General features: G+C 39.0%; 1 protein-coding gene across 8 annotated transcripts in view; it reads right to left on the reverse strand.

Moving 5' to 3' along the window:
• The window catches only part of CDKAL1 (CDKAL1 threonylcarbamoyladenosine tRNA methylthiotransferase), a 661934-nt gene that overhangs the window by 271925 nt on the left and 370869 nt on the right, over positions 1-19140 (reverse strand). For all 8 annotated transcript variants that reach the window (XM_081245696.1, XM_081245693.1, XM_081245699.1 and 5 more), the window contains one exon: positions 7530-7696. In XM_081245696.1, the coding sequence (XP_081101822.1) occupies positions 7530-7696 (167 nt within the window). The remainder of the gene's footprint in view (positions 1-7529; positions 7697-19140) is intronic.

Consider the following 19140-nt stretch of genomic DNA (forward strand, 5'->3'; position numbering starts at 1 on the left):
CTGAGGCTTCTTGGGCAGGGCTGGGGTTAGGAGCTGAAGCCTGAAGAGGGAACAAGTGAGGATCACAGGATGGAATGGGGTAAGATACAAGTAGGCTCAGAGATACAAATGTTTTGGTCGAAGGGCCAGACTGAAGCTTTGCTGGTGCTCAGATCCAGATCCCTCCAAGGACGAGCAGAGGTGGAATGTGGGGTAGAGCCCACAATCGTGCTTATGTGGAGTATCACGGTTTATCACAAGGAGTCAAATCATTCGGCACATAGGGCTGGGGCATAACCCCCGTTCCTTTCCAGGGGGGCTGCTCTCAGCTCTCGTAATTAGGCCTGATAAGATTTTTATTAAGTATATGAATCCTTTTTTTTTTTGCGGTAGGCGGGCCTCTCACTCTCGTGGCCTCTCCCGTGGTGGAGCACAGGCTCCGGACGCGCAGGCTCAGCGGCCATGGCTCACGGGCCCAGCCGCTCCGCGGCATGTGGGATCCTCCCAGACCGGGGCACGAACCCGTGTCCCCTGTATCGGCAGGCGAACTCTCAACCACTGTGCCACCAGGGAAGCCCTGAATCCGTTTAATATTTGATGGTTTCCTCCCCCTAAATTTTCAGATAGGCACAAACTTTGGTCTCCGGTTTTACAGGTTTCACTGACCTCTTGAAATCTATTCACAAGTGTCAGGTTAAGAATGAAGTAAAGTGCTGATGATTCTAACCAGTAAGAAACGGGGTACCAACAGTCACACGTACCACACTGACAAGTTCCAAAAGCTACAGTACGTTGATGGCAGAAATAAAGGATTTTTCCTTTCCATTTCCTTGCTCAAAACGAATCACTGAGCATGTCCTTCTATTCATCAAAAGGGTGAAGGAGTTTGTATACAACAGCACAAAATCCATTTGCATATTTTTCTATTATTCTGGAAAGTATAACCCTTAAGGAAAAAAAAAAGTTTAAAGACCCATGTGAACTGTTGACTTCAATTTGGAAATTCTGTATTGCTTTGATGAAACATAAGCACAGCAGGTATTGTGTTTTCTATTATTTTGAAACTATGAGGCATTTTTCAGAAGTCTGCCAAGCCAAGCATACTATTAATGTTCATAAATTACCATGCAGCAAAAGTCCTTGACATATATCTACTGTCTTACTGGATAAATTAAATTTGCTAAATGTACTATTAGATTGGAACATAAGGTCATTTAAATAGAAGTAAATATACAAAAATCAAGGGTAGCAGGAAACTGACTGGTAGTGACTAAAAGATTTCTCAACCAAAAACAGATGGAACATTTAAAATACCACTATGATTAACCTTACACAATGTAACGCATATAATATAAGTAACAGAAATATAGTAAATATAAATCTTTAAAGAACTTATACATTTTAATTCAAGCTGAATAAAATGTAGCATATCAATGTGAATATGAGTGTCAATATTCTCAGCAATATTTTACAGAGTAATAGAAATTTTAAAATAACCAATTTGCTTTATTTATAATTTGAATGTAGGAAAAGTCTTTAATAACAAGCATTTGCACTCCAAATTAATCAACTTGCCCTCTCTGTTCCAGGCTGTAAGTGATGCACTAAAATTCTGACATGACTTTAAGACCTACAAGGCATTTTCAAGGAAGATAACAGTTATTTTAAATTATTCATAACACAAGGAGAACCAGAATAGCTTAGATAAATAAAATCCACAGATAATTCCCATATCCCTTTCTGGTCAACAGCTTTAATATCTTTTCCCTACCAGCCAACCCATAAAATGAAAAACAAGACAAACTGCCTGATTTTAATTTCTCCTCCTTGACCATCCACTGCTGACTTCTCTGATGGAGACTAGAAAAAGCAGTGAAAGCTAGGAAGCAGGAAGGAGAAGAAAGAAGCTAAAAGCCTAGATAACCTACAAATTCAATAATCATATTATGATGAGCTCATTTGCTCTAGGTAGTTCTAAAGATACTATCTGTCACTACAATATTTTAGCAGGGCAAATAATAAAGCATATCCCTTAGATGGGTTCTCCTCCACCATCTAGTAATTCTTCACAAAAGTGTGACTCATAAGTGAGAAACACACATGACAACCATCCACAAACTCTTCCAAAACTAGATGCTCAGCCCAGATATGAAGGCACCTCAATATGTACAAGACATGCAGTCAGAGAACAGCTAAACTTAAAGCCATCACGTCATTCCATACACATTTATTAAGTGCATGTCATCACAGGCACTGAAATGCAAAGACAAACAATACAGCCCCTTCCTAAAGATGGTAACAGTTTTGTTGGATTTACGTGTAAATAAGTAATGATGCACCATGATGAGTGCCCACAGAGATAGGCTGGACAGAGTCTGACAAAGCATGGAAGGAATCTGGGAAATATCTGAGCAGGCTTTATGGGAGATGCAGTATAGCAGAGAGCATTTTAGAGTCAGACAAGATTAGAAACCCGTTCAGCTGCTCATTTGGTCAATTATTAAAGCTTTCTAAGACTTGGCTTCTCAATAAATAAAATAAGGATGATGTTATCTATATAGCTAGCTTACTGTAAGAAGGAAAAGAGATAATATGTGTAGAGCAAGCAGTATGGTTTCAAGAAAATAATAAATGCCCAAGAAATTGCACTGATGTTATTATGATTATTCTTAAGCAGTGTTGAATAATGTCTCCAGTGTCTTCTGGGGCCCAGGTACCAGGAGCCATCGCGTCACTGTCACTGGCCACATGACACCTGGCTGGGTTCCTATGTGTTATGTTCACTCTGAATTAATACCTTAGCTGTGGGTTACCTACAACGCAGAGGGCAAAACTAAGCAATGCAGTTTCAAGAGTAATCCAATTCACAAGCTGCTCCACCTAGAAGGTCAGAGTTCATTAAACAGGAATATGCCAGTGTTCTTATCTTAGCAATAACAACAGGAAAGCAAACATAGAGGGAAAATATCTCTTATTTGCCACTATAGGGGCAATATATTAGTCAACGTATGTATTAGTCAACATATGTATTTCCATTAAGAACCCGTTTTTTTAATGCAAAAGCCCGAATGGACATTTTGGCCAACCCAATAGTAGCAAATATTAGTGTATCTGATTAACTCAATACTAACAACTGTCATCATGTGGTGAGTAAGAAATGGGAAAAAGTTAAAGTAAAAATAGCAGGAGTATAAAATGGTTAAAAAAAATACAGGCTACACAGGAGGCCTCATAAGGGTAGCAAAGGGAAGAGCAAACAAGGATGTAGTGGGGGAAGCATCTTAAGGACCCTGTATGTCATGATAAAGAGCTCATCTTTATTCTATGGGTAATGAAGAGGTATTACAGATCTAAGATGAGGTAAAACATATTTTAATCTACTGTTTTATCTATTGTTTCTACCTCATATCCAAATTTAATAAGTATTACATAAGCTTATAATTATGTTTCTTCAATTCCAGGGTGTTTTCCCACCATATATATATGGTATACATATATATAGATATGTTTGAGATATCTTTGACACTTATGTCATCATTTAAAATGAATCCCATATGGTTTTTTAGGGCAGTAACAAGTTAAAAATAGGGTTTGTAGGTATTCCAATTAGATACTTGACTTTGCCTGTTAGGGATTAAGAATTCTCCCTCCTTTCCTTTTATTCATTACACATTTATTCAATATCTACCATATAAAGTGCCACATATAATGTCAGACTCTCAATTAAAAGTTAGACATGCATCCTACGTTAAGTGTGATATCTTCTGTCCCTTGGAAGATTTAATAAAATGTATTTTCAACAGACCTATTTTTCCACACCATACATTTAAATAATGACAGAAACTTTGGTATTTTCCTTTAAATGATTTCCCCTTTAAACTGTGCAATTAAAAAAAAACTGGTAAAAGAGTTTAAGAGAAAAATCTCAAGAGTCAGGTGAATGTGAAGTGAACATAACCAAGAGGAAGGAAAACAGCCCCGTGAAGTGTTCTATAATTAAAGTCTGTAGCGTGAAGCATCTTCCAGAAACACAAGGCTGGGTCCTACCAATACAATTCGCCAGAAACCCTCACCGTAAGTGTATTAAACCATCAGAGTACTTTTTCAAGAGTGGCTTCCTTCTATCCCAGCAGTTAAAAAAAAAAAAAACATCACCTGTCATTCACTGGTGTTATTTTTTTTCCCCCATTTTCAGCTTTTCCCGCTTCTTTTTTTTTCTTATTGATGAATTTTCTTCAGCACTTTAGGTAAGTCAAGTAATTTCTTCAGAGCAGTCTCAGATTAGTGAGAGGAAAATGGGGAAATATGATGCACTGTGGGTGCGGGGTTAGGCTCCATGGGGTTGGCTCCCTTCCCTAATGTCCTTTTTCACACTTGGAAGCCAGTGATGCCTGTGGAGCTCAGATACCTTTTCTGTTACAGAAGGATGTGTTTGTAGGACACTGCGAGCTTGAAGCTCTGCCACTCAGAGGAGGATGAGAACCAGCACCAAGGTGTGCAGGTCTTGTCAAAGTGACAGAGGAAGACTTGAAAAGCTCTTGCTTCCAGATACTTGGGTTTTCTCGTTCTAGCACATCTTTGTTTGTTTGTCTCCTTTGGCCCTATTTCCTCTGGACTGCTCTCTCCTTTGCTGTGGAACCACAGGATGGAATTACTCCCTGCATATCAAGTGGAGGGGAATGGGTGGCTTTCTTTGGGACAAACTCTCACCCTTGAAGCTCATTTACTTTGTCATCTTGTGCTGCCTCTTCTGGCCAGACGACTTCAAAGTTCAAGATGATAGAATGGGCTCTACAATTTATTTTATGAAAAAGGTTCTTCCTTTATTCATCTTTTATTCATTCATTTATTGAGCCACTAGTGGGTGGGGTAGATCAACACAGAGATATGACAAGGTCCTTGCCTCGGGAAAATGAGAATGTAGGAGGGAAGGCCAACATTATAGATATCTTAAAGCAAGAATTTTTAAAAGGTAATTTTATGACAATTGTAACTTGTTATCACTCTAACTACAATCTATGAACTAAACACTTGTGTTCTTCCAGGTAAAGCGTAAAGCTACATTTACCGTCCTCTGTTGATTTTTAGCAGCTCTTCTGGAGCATCTATTCGGAGGTCAACAACTCTAGCACTATTTTAGATGCTGAGCATTAGGGTTTGCTATAAACGTGACACTGGTTTCTGCAATCTTGCAATTAATTAAAGGGTTGAGTTTATTCCAAGAGATATTACGTTTCTCATCACAGAGCCAATACGTGATTTTTTTCCCCTTGTGTTTACTCCCCACCTGAACTTCTCTGACTGTAGCCCCACCTGAACTGCTCTGACTCTAGCTACTAACGTTCTCTTGAAATTTGATAAGATTTTTTTTTTTTTTTTTTTTTTGCGGTACGCGGGCCTCTCACCGTTGCGGCCTCTCCCGTTGCGGAGCACAGGCTCCAGACGCGCAGGCTCAGCGGCCATGGCTCACGGGCCCAGCCGCTCCGCGGCATGTGGGATCTTCCCGGACCGGGGCACGAACCCATGTCCCCTGCATCGGCAGGCGGACTCCCAACCACTGCGCCACCAGGGAAGCCCTGATAAGATTTTTTAAATCCAAAGAAACTGGGGTGTTATCAGCTATATACTGGCAGGGCTTACTTCTCTTCCTACCCACCATATATCCAGCACATCTCCTGATCTTCATGATGGATGCCTCACATTTACTGCAAACATAGCAAGACTGCTATACCTCTTAGCACATTTGATTTTTACAGAGAATCACTTGCTTTTTCAAGTGCCACGTCAAAGGGTTAAGTAAAAACTGACATGCCTGTGGCTTACTTTTATTTTTTTTTATTTTTTTAATTTTTTTATTTTTTTGCAGTACGCGGGCCTCTCACTGTTGTGGCCTCTCCTGTTGCGGAGCACAGGCTCTGGACGCGCAGGCTCAGCGGCCATGGCTCACGGGCCCAGCTGCTCCGTGGCATGTGGGATCTTCCCAGACCAGGGCACGAACCCATGTCCCCTGCATCAGCAGGCGGACTCTCAACCACTGCGCCACCAGGGAAGCCCTGTGGCTTACTTTTAAATAGCAAATCATAATAGTCACACACTGTCCAAAGTATCAAAGTTAACATATAAATCACACACCTTTACTAAAAAGATCTGGCTGGGAAAATGTGAATAACAAAATTGAAATCGCTAAATTTCTTCATTAGATATTTATAATTAACGATCAGATTGCAATCCACTCTGTTTTCAGAATTTCTAAAATAGGTTGCTGATAGCAGGGTGGTTTTTCAACAACAACCTCAACAAGTATAGGCCTCAAATCAAATCAATAGAAATAATCTTTGAATATTCATTCACATTAAATTTCAGCCACTATACTTGCTTTTAGAATTCTGAAATGTCATTTTTCTGTACAAACTAACTGCAAAGAACACAACTGATAAAAACATAAGTGAGTTGTTTCTATACTTTGCACATGACTCTCCAACAGCACTTATTAGATTTCTTATTCTTAACTATGGACCTAATAGCATAATCTTATTTCTCAAATAATAATCATGGATCCCAGCATGTACTTTTTCATTTACATGGTTGTTCCCTTGTCCATATTCTTTGCTCATATTTATTGTACCATTTGTCATCAAGTACCACAGTTACTGGTACACACGTCCATTTTCCTAGTTTAATAGTAAGTTACTCGAGGGTAGGCACTCTGTTCATCCACGGAAGTTATAAAAACAAAACCAGGGGGGCTTCCCTGGTGGCCCAGTGGTTGAGAGTCTGCCTGCTGATGCAGGGGACGCGGGTTTGTGCCCCGGTCTGGGAAGATCCCACATGCCGCGGAGTGGCTGGGCCCGTGAGCCATGGCCGCTGGGCCTGCGCGTCCGGAGCCTGTGCTCCGCAACGGGAGAGGCCACAAAGGTGAGAGGCCCTCGTACCGCAAAAAAACAAAACAAAACAAAACACAAAAAAACCCCAAAACCAGGGATCTTGCATTATCATAACTCCTTTCTTCATAGTGACCACAAGAGAACCAAGTGGAAGACTACAAAGCTCTACGTCTCCTTGATTTCATCTTTCCCCTAACTATCGCCAGACAAAAGAATCAAATTTAAAACACCCTTAAACTCCACTGCACAGTATCCTTATTGGTAGGGCTAACAGTCGTTCAGATAATGCAATGTTCACAGTTGGTTGCAAAATCAATGCAACTAGTAGCAGTCCTGAAATAGACAAGGGTTATAGACAGAGGCACTGAGGCAAATTTATGCATTGGAAAACTGAAGGGCTGTAAGGAAGAAACAAAGAACTGGGACAAGATGGCAAATACTGGAAAATCTAGGCAACACTAATTAATGGTGAGGAAGCAGAAACAAGATGTGCAGACTGACAAAGAAGGGACTTGAAATTCCCGATTCATTCTCAGTAACGTGGGACCACAAAAAAAAAATGTGAAAGTGGTTTTAAGTGAAACTCATGTGATGGTGCTGAGGCTGCCACGTTGTCTGGATTGGTTCGTCTCTGTGTCAGCATGGAAATGGGGTGCTTTTCCTTACCTCCAGATGCTCTAAAATATAGGGCGGATTTGTCATGCCAAGCCTCAGCATTGCTCCCTCAGGAATCACTTCAACCAGTTTCCATAGCAGTGCGGGAAGACTGGTGCCAATATCTCTGCCATAAGCCCCTGTGTCTTCACTGGTCAACCATATTTCACAAACACCCTCTGTGAATCAAAGGAGATAATTAACAAATCTGTTGCAGAGCCGTTTCCTTCATCATACAGCTGCTCACTCTTTTTAATGCAGTATTTCTCAACACTGATATGCAGGCAGCCTGGGTATTCAATTGCAGAGAAAAAGCAGCTTATCCCATGGTGGCACTGGGTCATTAAGTTCATTTTATGAAAACCAGAGAGTTACAACAATGCTGTAAATTATCAGTGCGTCCTATGGAGTGATTAACATTCACAGCCAATCAGTTCAACCATGCTTCCTCCAAAGCACTTTGATCAAGACTAAAGCTTTAGTCCCATCACAGACAATACCTAGTTTATTGAATAGCAAAAGCCCCGGAACTGAAACAGTCACTCCACAAAATAGGTACTATCAGCAGTTAACTCACTAATCAGTCTGTCACCGACCCAAGGAAAATGTCAAGTGTTGTTAAAGTTTGACTCACAAATTATTAATTATGAGGTACCCATTTCTCCTGTAGTAACCATGCTAATTTGTTTTAATTCAATTAAGAACAGAGTGTATTATATTGCTGCATTCAAAGAAGTTGGCTGCTGTATAAACTAAGCATCTGTGTTGAAAAAGCTGTTTACTAAAAATAGAACAGGTTAAATCCTATTTTCCATCAATCAGACTTTATAAAAATGTATCTATGTTTCCATGTTGTTGTTGTTATAAAGAATCCTGACTTCCAATATTACCGGCCTGCAATAACATTCTTCCAGAAATTGAAAGGAAATACTTCTGGATCACCTAGTATTACTTAAAATAAATAAAGCAGAGTTAGCAAGAGCCACCCAAGTTTTCAGGGCACACAGAATCTTTCTGAAGGCATATTCAATTAAAGGATTAGCCTGTTTTAAAAGGCCAAATGATTCACAAGGCTAAAATAAACAGTGAAATGGGCCTGTGAAATTTGTTCATGCTAACGTGATTTGTAGCTTCTGAAGAACCTCAACACACACACAAGGCACACAAACAAAGAAGATAGCCTGAACCAAAAGGAGAAGTTTCTAGGAAGAGTCTTAAAATTAAAATTTTAAATTGTCTTTAGTTGACAGAACAGAATAATTTCAAAAATACATTTAAATATTCCTAGCCAAGAGAGACAACAAATAGAACACATAGCTTCTATGTGAATGTGAACTTAAAACTTACAGAACAAAGAAGCAAAGAGGAAAGATCTTTACTCTCTAACATGTTCCACAGAGGTGGAAAAATATATCAATACATGAAGCTAACATCTCCAGTCACTATTCTTTCCTTTAGAAGAAGAGATATATTTACTTTATCAACAAACTAGCCAACCTCCATAAAAACATGTTCACTTTTCCCCACTTTACTATCTTTCTGAGACAAGCACGTCCTCACCCACACCCAGACAACATGGAAAATACAAGGATAGAAATAAAATTAGTTTCCCAAAATTAAAGAACAGGAGACATCAAAAAACAGCTCTATTTTAAAAGTTAGAGATGTTTTTAGTATTTGAAAATCAATAATGTTATGAATATATGGGATTTCTTAATTTAAATATGTAGTTTCAGAAATTAATAAACCTTTGCTTAGTTTTAATCATTTAATAAAAAGTTCTATCCTCAAAGTAAATAATTTGGCATGTCCACAGGCTACCTTTGTAGCTCTGTAGTTTTATAAATATTCTCTGTACATGGAGTAAATATTTTTCTATTGAAAAAAACTGGTTGCAATTAGTGGTATTATCTGTATTTTAATATTACATATGCCATCAGACCCTGGACTCATACAACCTTTTTTTAAAAAAATCTTATCACAAAATCCACTCCAGGAAAGAGATGGCTAAGTAACAACATAAATGGATTTTAAAACACTCTGAAAGAGGTTATAAAAACAGGACATTATCCATGATTTTCCAGTTACTGGCATCTGAGCAACACAATATGAATATTTTAAAATGAACAGAATAATTTTAATTTATAATTTTTCCATCCAAATGGTTCCATGTTACGCCTTATGTAGAGAGAGCGAGTTCCTGGAACAGTGCCTTGCTGTTGCTAGATGAATATAGAAGGGGAAAAATCGCTATGAATAGGAATAGGAATAACAGCCATGCAGAAAACAGCATCCAGCTCTTCAAGCTGCATAGGTGGGGACCAGCAGCCCCCTGGTGGGCTGAAACTTCAAATTAAATCACATGAAGAGGAAGCAGCTGTAACACTACATCAGCAACAACAGGAATAATGGTCTTGATGTCTCCAAGATCAAGGCTGCTAAAATGCTCTCTATAATAGCAACCTGGTTTAAAACACAATGAAATAAGAAAGCATGTGCAAAATGCGAAATCCCTGGACTTGAGAAGAACTGTGCCTTGCCAATTCAATCCAAAAATTTGTCAAAGATGATTTTGCTCTTAACGTGAGAAAGTTCAGGGTTGTAAGGTTATATTTCAAGCATTCATTCTAATGAGAGCTGATCCCTCCCACAGTTAGGCCACAGAAAGCCGTTTCATAGTAAAAGGGAAGCTCAGTGTGGAATCCCGAAGTCCTGTGATTATTCATAGCGCAAGCAGTGCCTGTCAGAGGTCAGCTTGCATATGAATTCACCAGGGAAACCGAAGGCTGCAGTCTGTAATCACTAATGGATATTGGGACACACGTGCATGCTTTGAGCTGCACCCTTAACTGGCTATACTTATGGACAGAAGTGCTTGCCTAAACAGCTTCGTTCCTTAAGGACTTCAGTTCTGAGCTACATTCCTCTGCACATTCATTTCTTTATTCATCCATCAAACATTTAGTAAGCCCTTACCTACTATGTGCCCTGCAGCTTTTCCAGCTTATGACGGATATGGATTCATCATTAAACTTCTGAGATCTAAGATTGGCTATTACTCAGGCGCCGGTGAGGGGACACTTGACAGACATCCTGGGAACTTCATATACATCCCTATCAGTGGTGATGTGGAGGCGGATGGGTACTGGAGAACACAGCCTTAGAAACCAAGATCAAGGGCGAACTGAACTGGCTTGTCGTGGGTATGATGTCAACCCCAATGAGATAGACCCCCATCTACACTGTAACATGGATTTTGACTAATACATGCCAGAAAAACAAACACATGAAAATAAAAAGGAGAAACAGGCAGGAAGAATTGAGATAAGAGAAGTGAATGCCCATTAAAAACTCCCATGCCTGTAATAAATACATGCAAAAAAAGAAAGTGGTGTGGAGAAATTCAGGAGACAGGAATGAGGCTTTTTTTAAACATCCAAGGAGGAATCTTACTTTTTCCTAAAATTGTTCATCTACCTGACTTTTGTTCATGTTCCTTAAATTATTCAGTGTATCTGACTTTTCTAATGAACATTAGGCTCATAAGATCATCTATCATCCTTTTGTTGTGTTAATTTTGGTTAAAAAAAAAAAGCAAACACTAGGAAGAAATGAAATACATCTTCCAAAGGAAAACGCTTCAAAAAGTTAAGTTATTGGAATCCATTATCATTTTACCCAAGTAATTACAGATCAGCCTACAGTTCTAACACTACTTTTCCCTGAATAGAGAGCAGCTACAACAGCTGCATTCTGATCTCTGCTTCATAGTAATTTGAGATGACAGAGGATGGAAAACATAAAGAAGACATAAAAGGTTAATAATAAAAGAAAGATCATATTCTCAGTAAAATAGTCTCACAACAAAGAAAATCCTTTCTGAAAAACCAAACTTTGCCAAAACTCAAGTTCAAAAGATTATGACTCACTATAACTCTTCCTGTGCATGAGCTTCATTGTAACAAATTAAAATATGGGTGAAGATTGATTTTATCTGGTCAGAGAAGTGATATTTCTCTGGTAGCTTTTGCTTTATCACTGGGGAAAATTTCCATCATAATAAATTGTTGCAATTATTCCATGAGTAGAGTCTCTAAAAACAGAGATTATAAAAATATAAAAACTGTAAACAGTGATTAAGTGGATCAATAGTTAAAAAACACTAGATGGTAAGAAAATCTACATCAATTAAACATAATTATTAAAAAAATCACCTCACGTGGAGAAAAGGGAATCCTCCTACCCTGTTGGTGGGAATGTAAACTGGTACAGCCACTATGGAAAACAGTATGGAGGTTTCTCAAAAAACTAAAAATAGAGTTGCCATATGTCCCAGCAATCCCACTCCTGGATGTATATCCAGAGAAAACTATAATTCAAAGATACATGCACCCCTATGTCCATAGCAGCACTATTTACAATAGCCAAGACATGGAAGCAATCTAAATGTTCGACAGATAAATGGATAAGATGTGGTACATACACATACACAATGGAATATTACTCAGCCATGAAAAAAGAGTTAAATAATACCATTTGCAGCAGCATGGATGGACCCAGAGATTATCATACTAAGTGAAGTAAGTCAGACAAATACCATATGATTGCACTTATATGTGAAATCTAAAATATGACACAAATGAACTTATTTATAAAACAGAAAACAGACTCACAGACAGAGAAAACAAACTTATGGTTACCAAAGGGGAAAGGCAGTGGGGAGGGATAAAATAGGAGTTTGGGATTAGCAGAATCAAACTACTATATATAAAATAGATAAACAACCAGGTCTTACTGTATAGCACAGGGAACTATATTCAATATCCCATAATAAACCATAATGGAAAAGAATATGAAAAAAGAATATACACACACATACACTCTCACACATATATATGTATAACCGAATTACTTTGCTATATACCAGAAACTAACATAACATTGTAAACCAAATATACTTCAATAAAAAAAAAAAATCACCTCAAAGTCTGCTATATCTTTCTTCCTCAGAAGATGTGTTCTCTCTCTTCCTCTATGATATTGTGCTCTCCATTACTAGCCTTGCCTTTCCCTCCTCCCACAATTCCATCCCCTAGTCTTTCACCACCATCCATCCCAGCCCTCATTATCCATTTTCTTCTATGGCCAATAAGGAACATGAATTATACATTATCTGTAATGTTTATTTAATATGCATTACATTCTCTGCTCTTAATTCCCCATTCTCTCTTTTAAGGGTCACAGTGTATATTAACTAGATTTTCATGGGCTCTTTCTTCTTAAAAAATAATCTTAGACAATTCACAAATGAATATGACCCTCTGTTTAAGCATTTGAAAGGTCATGGAAATTTCTTCAATGGCAATGTTTCTAAGTAATAATATACACAGGCAGCCTTCTACCTATTTAGCTTATTCTTTTTTTTTTTTTTTTGGCGGTACGCAGGCCTCTCACTGCTGTGGCCTCTCCCGTTGCGGAGCACAGGCTCCGGGCGCACAGGCTCAGCGGCCATGGCTCACGGGCCCAGCCGCTCCACGGCATGTGGGATCTTCCCAGACCGGGGCACGAACCCGTGTCCCCTGCATTGGCAGGCGGATTCTCAACCACTGCGCCACCAGGGAAGCCCTTAGCTTATTCATTTAATAGTGAATTAGACAATATAACTCCTTTGGTCCCTTCTGATCCTGTTATTAGATACTCAATGGTCTTATGTTTCCCATTTTGGTAAAAAAGGACTTAAATAACAATTTTATTAAAGATAGCATCACAGCAGATCCAGTCAAGGCTATCTTTTATAGAATAATGATCTATCACTGATAAATACCCAATTAATAGGCCACCATAGAAGACAGTTATTAATTAGGTAATTCTGCAATTACATCATGTTTATACTACTTTTTAAAACTTTTGAAAAAAGTTTATTAGTGACCTGAAGGGTTTTCTTTCCTTTTAATATTTATTTATTTATTTATTTATTTATTTATTTTTGGCTGCGTTGGGTCTTCGTTGCTGCACACGGGCTTTCTCTAGTTGTGGTGAGCAGGGGCTACTCTTCGTTGTGGTGTGCGGGCTTCTCATTGTGGTGACTTCTCTTGTTGCGGAGCGCAGGCTCTAGGTGCATGGGCTTCAGTAGCTGTGGCATGTGGGCTTCAGCAGTTGTGGCTCGTGGGCTCCAGAGCACAGGCTCAGTAGTTGTGGCGCACGGGCTTAGGTGTTCCATGGTATGTGGGATCTTCCCGGACCAGGGCTCGAACCTGTGTCCCCTGCATTAGCAGGCGGATTCGTAACCACTGTGCCACCAGGGAAGCCCTCCCCTTTTTATTTGAACAGTGCTAAGTTTCAAGAAAAGTTTCAAGAATAGTACAACAAATCCCTGTACCTCTTTCACCTAAACCCAGGAATAATATTTTGTCACATGTGTGAGCCCTCTCTCCACATCCACAAATACAAGTTTGTTTTTTTTCCTGAACCATCTGAGAATTAGTTGCAGACATTAGGGCACTTTACCTCTAAATATGTCAGTATATAGCTTCTAAGGTCAAGAACGTTCTCCCTTACATTCTCACAACACAACCACTACTGCAGGCAAACCCAACACTGGACGACACCATAGTCAGAACTCTGTGCTTCGTCATTTGCTGTTCCCTCTGCCTAAAATGCCTTTCACTCTTCTTGCATAATGAAGACCTCTTCCAGGAAACTTTCCTGACCAACCAGACTAATTCAGATGCTCCTCTCCTGTGCTTCCAAGCATCTTGCACAAAATTCTGTAATACAGTATGTTATAATTATTGGTTTAATTGTTTGTGTCACCTGATAAGATGCAAGCATCTTCTGGGCAGAGATGCAAAAATCTTCCTAATACACATATGCCTAGGACCTATTATAGTGCTTAGCACATAGGAAGCACTCAATAAACTTTGGTTCCATTAATCAATTTAATATAATTGCGTTCAGTAAAAATGACTAATTAAGTTTAATTTAGCTAACATTTGACAAGCACCTCTTCCTTGTCCCCACAAAGGTATATATAAACATACATGTATGCACATGCATACACACACACACATGGAGTGTACACAGCAGTGTACAAGGTTCTGCATTAGGCAATAAGGAAATATCAAAATGAATTTTCTTTGGAAAATATGAAAAGGTAGCTTGAATGTTGCAAAGTTTGTTGCATAGCATCTTAACTTCTAAGCAATCTTACTCAAAGTTCCTTATTACCCTATAGTGATTGTTGGATAGCATGGCAAGTGAATAAAAACCATCTTTTACTTAGAAGTAAGACCTTCCGCGTACACGTAGGTTCAGATGGACCAATTACCCATAAATCAATTAAACTTTAAAATGATGTTTTTTAGTGCTTGAATAATAAGAGTTAACAAAGAGACAGTATTTCCAGAGCATCCTGACATCTGACATCCTGGCAGTCATACTCAGAAAAACTGTTGTTGGCATAAATTGATAACGTTGCTGCTAAATAAAAACAACCTGTTTATTTCTTTTCGAAGGTCATAATCAGATAAAAATTGCTTATTTCCATACTTCCATAAGAATTTGGAAATAATGGAAGGCTAAAAACAAATTAAACACCACAAAATGATGACACGCTTTCTGAAAACAAGGTATCTGACTCCTCAGGCTCCAAAATCTGCAATACGCCTCAATGCAACAGATTAAGTTTATCCTCTTAATACCAGTGTGTTCTACTCCATATACGGGTTTTTTAAACACTCCTAGAGAGAATACAGACGGCTGCGTCTGTGAAAGGACTCTCTGGTATTTCAGTAGGATGTGGGGAGAGATGTTACCTTATTATTAAAAGAAAGCACAAGAGGCTCAACTCCCAGCAGACCAAATAGTACAGATATAAAAGGAAGTAGGAAGAGGAAAGAATAGACAGATACCTGTAATGCAGGACCTGTTCTCAGAAAAGACTAATATGAGCTGATCATGCTGATGGACAGAAATTTATCTAGATTCCATGACAAACTTAAAGAGCTACAGAATAGTTTAAAGGGTAAAGAAAATTAAAGAAGCCAAAAGATTTTGTGTTATTTTGGCCACTGAACTCAACTACAGAATGAAGAACAAATAAAACTTAAATCTTCACAAGAACAGAATATTTTTATGATTAACGTTTTCTGGTCCTAAAGGTCTTTCTCAAAAGTGAATTCCATGCATACACAGTGTCTCTGCACACGGTCCGCCACCATCTTGAGTTGAGGGTTCTGTGAGGAGCTTCAGCGCACGTACCAAGCTCAGGTGTCGGCTCAGCCGTTTCACGAGGATCTCTGCTCTCAAGGGCCAGGGGTAAGGCCTCTGCAGAGGGCCCGCTATGAGCAAATGAAACAGACTAAGCACAAAGGAAAAACAGGTGCACAGGCTAGGCCTGCAGTGAGATTGCCAGATTTATGTCCTTTCCAGATGAAATGTGGATCCGCTAGCAACCAGAGTAATGGAAGATTTCCCTAAATCTGCCCTTAAGCTTTTCCTTGATTGATCTGTGAGTAAGGAACATTTCAAAACTGAATAGTGTGAAGAGAGAGGACCTTCAAGATGGTAGAGAGGTAAGACGTGGAGATCAGCTTAGTCCCCAAAAATACATCAAAAATACATCTACATTGGAACAACTACAGAAGACCTACTGAACGCTGGCAGAAGACCTCAGACTTGCCAAAAGTTGTGTGGCAGACACAGCCTTGGTCAGGCCTGAGCCTCTGAGGTGAGAGAGCCGAGTTCAGGACAGTGGACCATCAGAGACACCCCGGCCACATGTATTATCAATCAGCGAGAGCTCTCCCAGAGATCTCCAACTCCAATGCTAAGATCCAGCTCCACTCAACAACCAGCAAGCTACAGTGCTGGACACCATGTGCCAAACAACGAGCAAGACAGGCACACAAATGCACCCATTAGCAGAGAGGCTGCCTAAAATCATAATAAGGCCACAAACACCCCAAAACACACCACCAGACGTGGTCCTGCCTACCGGAAAGGCAAGATCCAGCCTCATTCACCCAAACACAGGCACCAGTCCCCCCCCCACAAGGAAGCCTATACAACTAACTGAACCAACCTTATCCACTGGGGGCAGACACCAAAAAGAACGAGAACTACGAACCTGCAGCCTGTGAAAAGGAGACCCCAAACACAGTAAGTTAAGCAAAATGAGAAGACAGAGAAACACACAGCAGATGAAGGAGCAAGGTAAAAACCCACCAGACCAAACAAATGAAGAAGAAATGGGCAGTCTACCTGAAAAAGAATTCAGAGTAATGATAGTAAAGATGATCCAAAATCTTGGAAATGGAATGGAGAAAATACAAGAAACGTTAACAAGGACCTAGAAGAACGAAACAGCAAACACACAATGATGACCAACACAATAAATGCAATTAAAAATTCTCTAGAAGGAAGCAGTAGAAGAATAACTGAGGCAGAAGAATGGATAAGTGACCTGGAAGATAAAATACTGGAAATAACTACTGCAGAGCAAAATAAAGAAAAAAGAATGAAAAGAATTGAAGACAGTCTCAGAGACCTCTGGGACAACATTAAATGCACAAACATTCTAATTATAGGGGTCCCAGAAGAAGAGAAAAAGAAAGGGACTGAGAAAATATTTGAAGAGATTATAGTTGAAAACTTCCCTAATACGGGAAAGGAAACAGTCAATCAAGTCCAGGAAGCTCAGAAACTCCAACACAGGTTAAATCCAAGGAGAAACATGCCAAGACACATATTAATCAAACTATCAAAAATTAAATACAAAGAAAAAATATTGAAAGCAGCAAGGGAAAAGCAACAAATAACACACAAGGGAATCCCCATAATGTTAACAGCTGATCTTTCAGCAGAAACTCTGCAAGCCAGAAGGGAGTGGCAGGACGTATTTAAAGTGATGAAAGGGAAAAACCTACAACCAAGATTACTCTACCCAGCAAGGATCTCATTCAGATTCGATGGAAAAATTAAAACCTTTACAGAGAGCAAAAGCTAAGAGATTCAGCACCACCAAACCAGCTTTACAACAAATGCTAAAGGAGCTTCCCTAGGCAGGAAACACAAGAGAAGGAAAACACCTACAATAACAAGCCCCAAACAATTAAGAAAATGGTAATAGGAACATACATATTGATAATTACCTTAAATGTAAATGGACTAAATGCTCCCACCAAAAGACACAGATTGGCTGAATGGATAAAAAAACAAGACCCATATATATGCTGTCTACAAGAGACCCAATTGAGACGTAGGGACACATACAGACTGAAAGTGAGGGGATGGAAAAAGATATTCCACGCAAATGGAAACCAAAAGAAAGCTGGAATAGCAATTCTCATATCAGACAAAATAGACTTTAAAATAAACACTATTTCAAGAGACAAAGGAGGACACTACATAATGATCAAGGTATCAATCCAGGAAGAAGATGTAACAATTGTAAATATTTATGCACCCAATATAGGAGCACCTCAATACATAAGGCAAATGCTAACAACTGTAACACAATCATAGTAGGGGACTTTAACACCCCACTTTCAACAATGGACAGATCTACCAAAATGAAAATAAATAAGGAAACACAGGCTTTAAATGACACATTAAACAATATGGATTTAATTGATATTTATAGGACATTTCATCCAAAAACAAGAGAATACACTTTCTTCTCAAGTGCTCATAGAACATTCTCCAGGATATATCATATCATGGGTCACAAATCAAGCCTCGATAAATCTAAGAAAATTGAAATCGTATCAAGTATCTTTTATGACCACAATGCTATATGAGCCTAGATATCAATTACAGGAAAAAAAAAACTGTAAAAAACAAAACATATGGAGGCTAAATTATATGCTACTAAATAACCAAGTGGTCACTGAAGAAATTAAAGAGGAAATCAAAAAATACCTAGAAACAAAGGACAATGAAAACACGATGGCCCAAAACCTATGGGATGCAGCAAAAGCAGTTCTAAGAGCAAAGGTCAGAGCAATACAATACTACCTCAAGAAACAAGAAACATCTCAAATAAACAACTTAACCTTACACCTAAAGCAATTAGAGAAAGAAGAACCAAAAAACCCCAAAGTTAGCAAAAGGAAAGAAATCATAAAGATCAGATCTGAAATAAATGAAGAAGAAATGAGGGAAACAGTAGCAAAGATCAATAAAACTAAAAGCTGGTGCTTTGAGAAGATAAACAAAATTGATAAAGCATTAGCCAGACTCATCAAGAAAAAAAGGGACAAAACTCAAATCAATAGAATTAGAAATGAAAAAGGAGAAGTAACAACTGACACTGCAGAAATACAAAGGATCAGGAGAGATTACTACAAGCAACTATATGCCAATAAAATGGACAACATAGAAGAAATGGACAAATTCTTAGAAAAGCACAACCTTCTGAGACTGAACCAGGAAGAAACAGAAATATAAACAGACCAGTCACAAGCACTGAAATTGAGACTGTGATTAAAAATATTCCAACAGGGGCTTCCCTAGCAGCACAGTGGTTGAGAGTCCGCCTGCTGATGCAGGGGACACGGGTTCATGCCCCGGTCTAGGAGGAGCCCACATGCTGCAGAGCGGCTGGCCCCGTGAGCCTTGGCCG

This window comes from Mesoplodon bidens (genome assembly GCF_964165515.1).
Source record: "Mesoplodon bidens genome assembly, chromosome: 10".
Lineage (NCBI taxonomy): Eukaryota > Metazoa > Chordata > Mammalia > Artiodactyla > Ziphiidae > Mesoplodon > Mesoplodon bidens.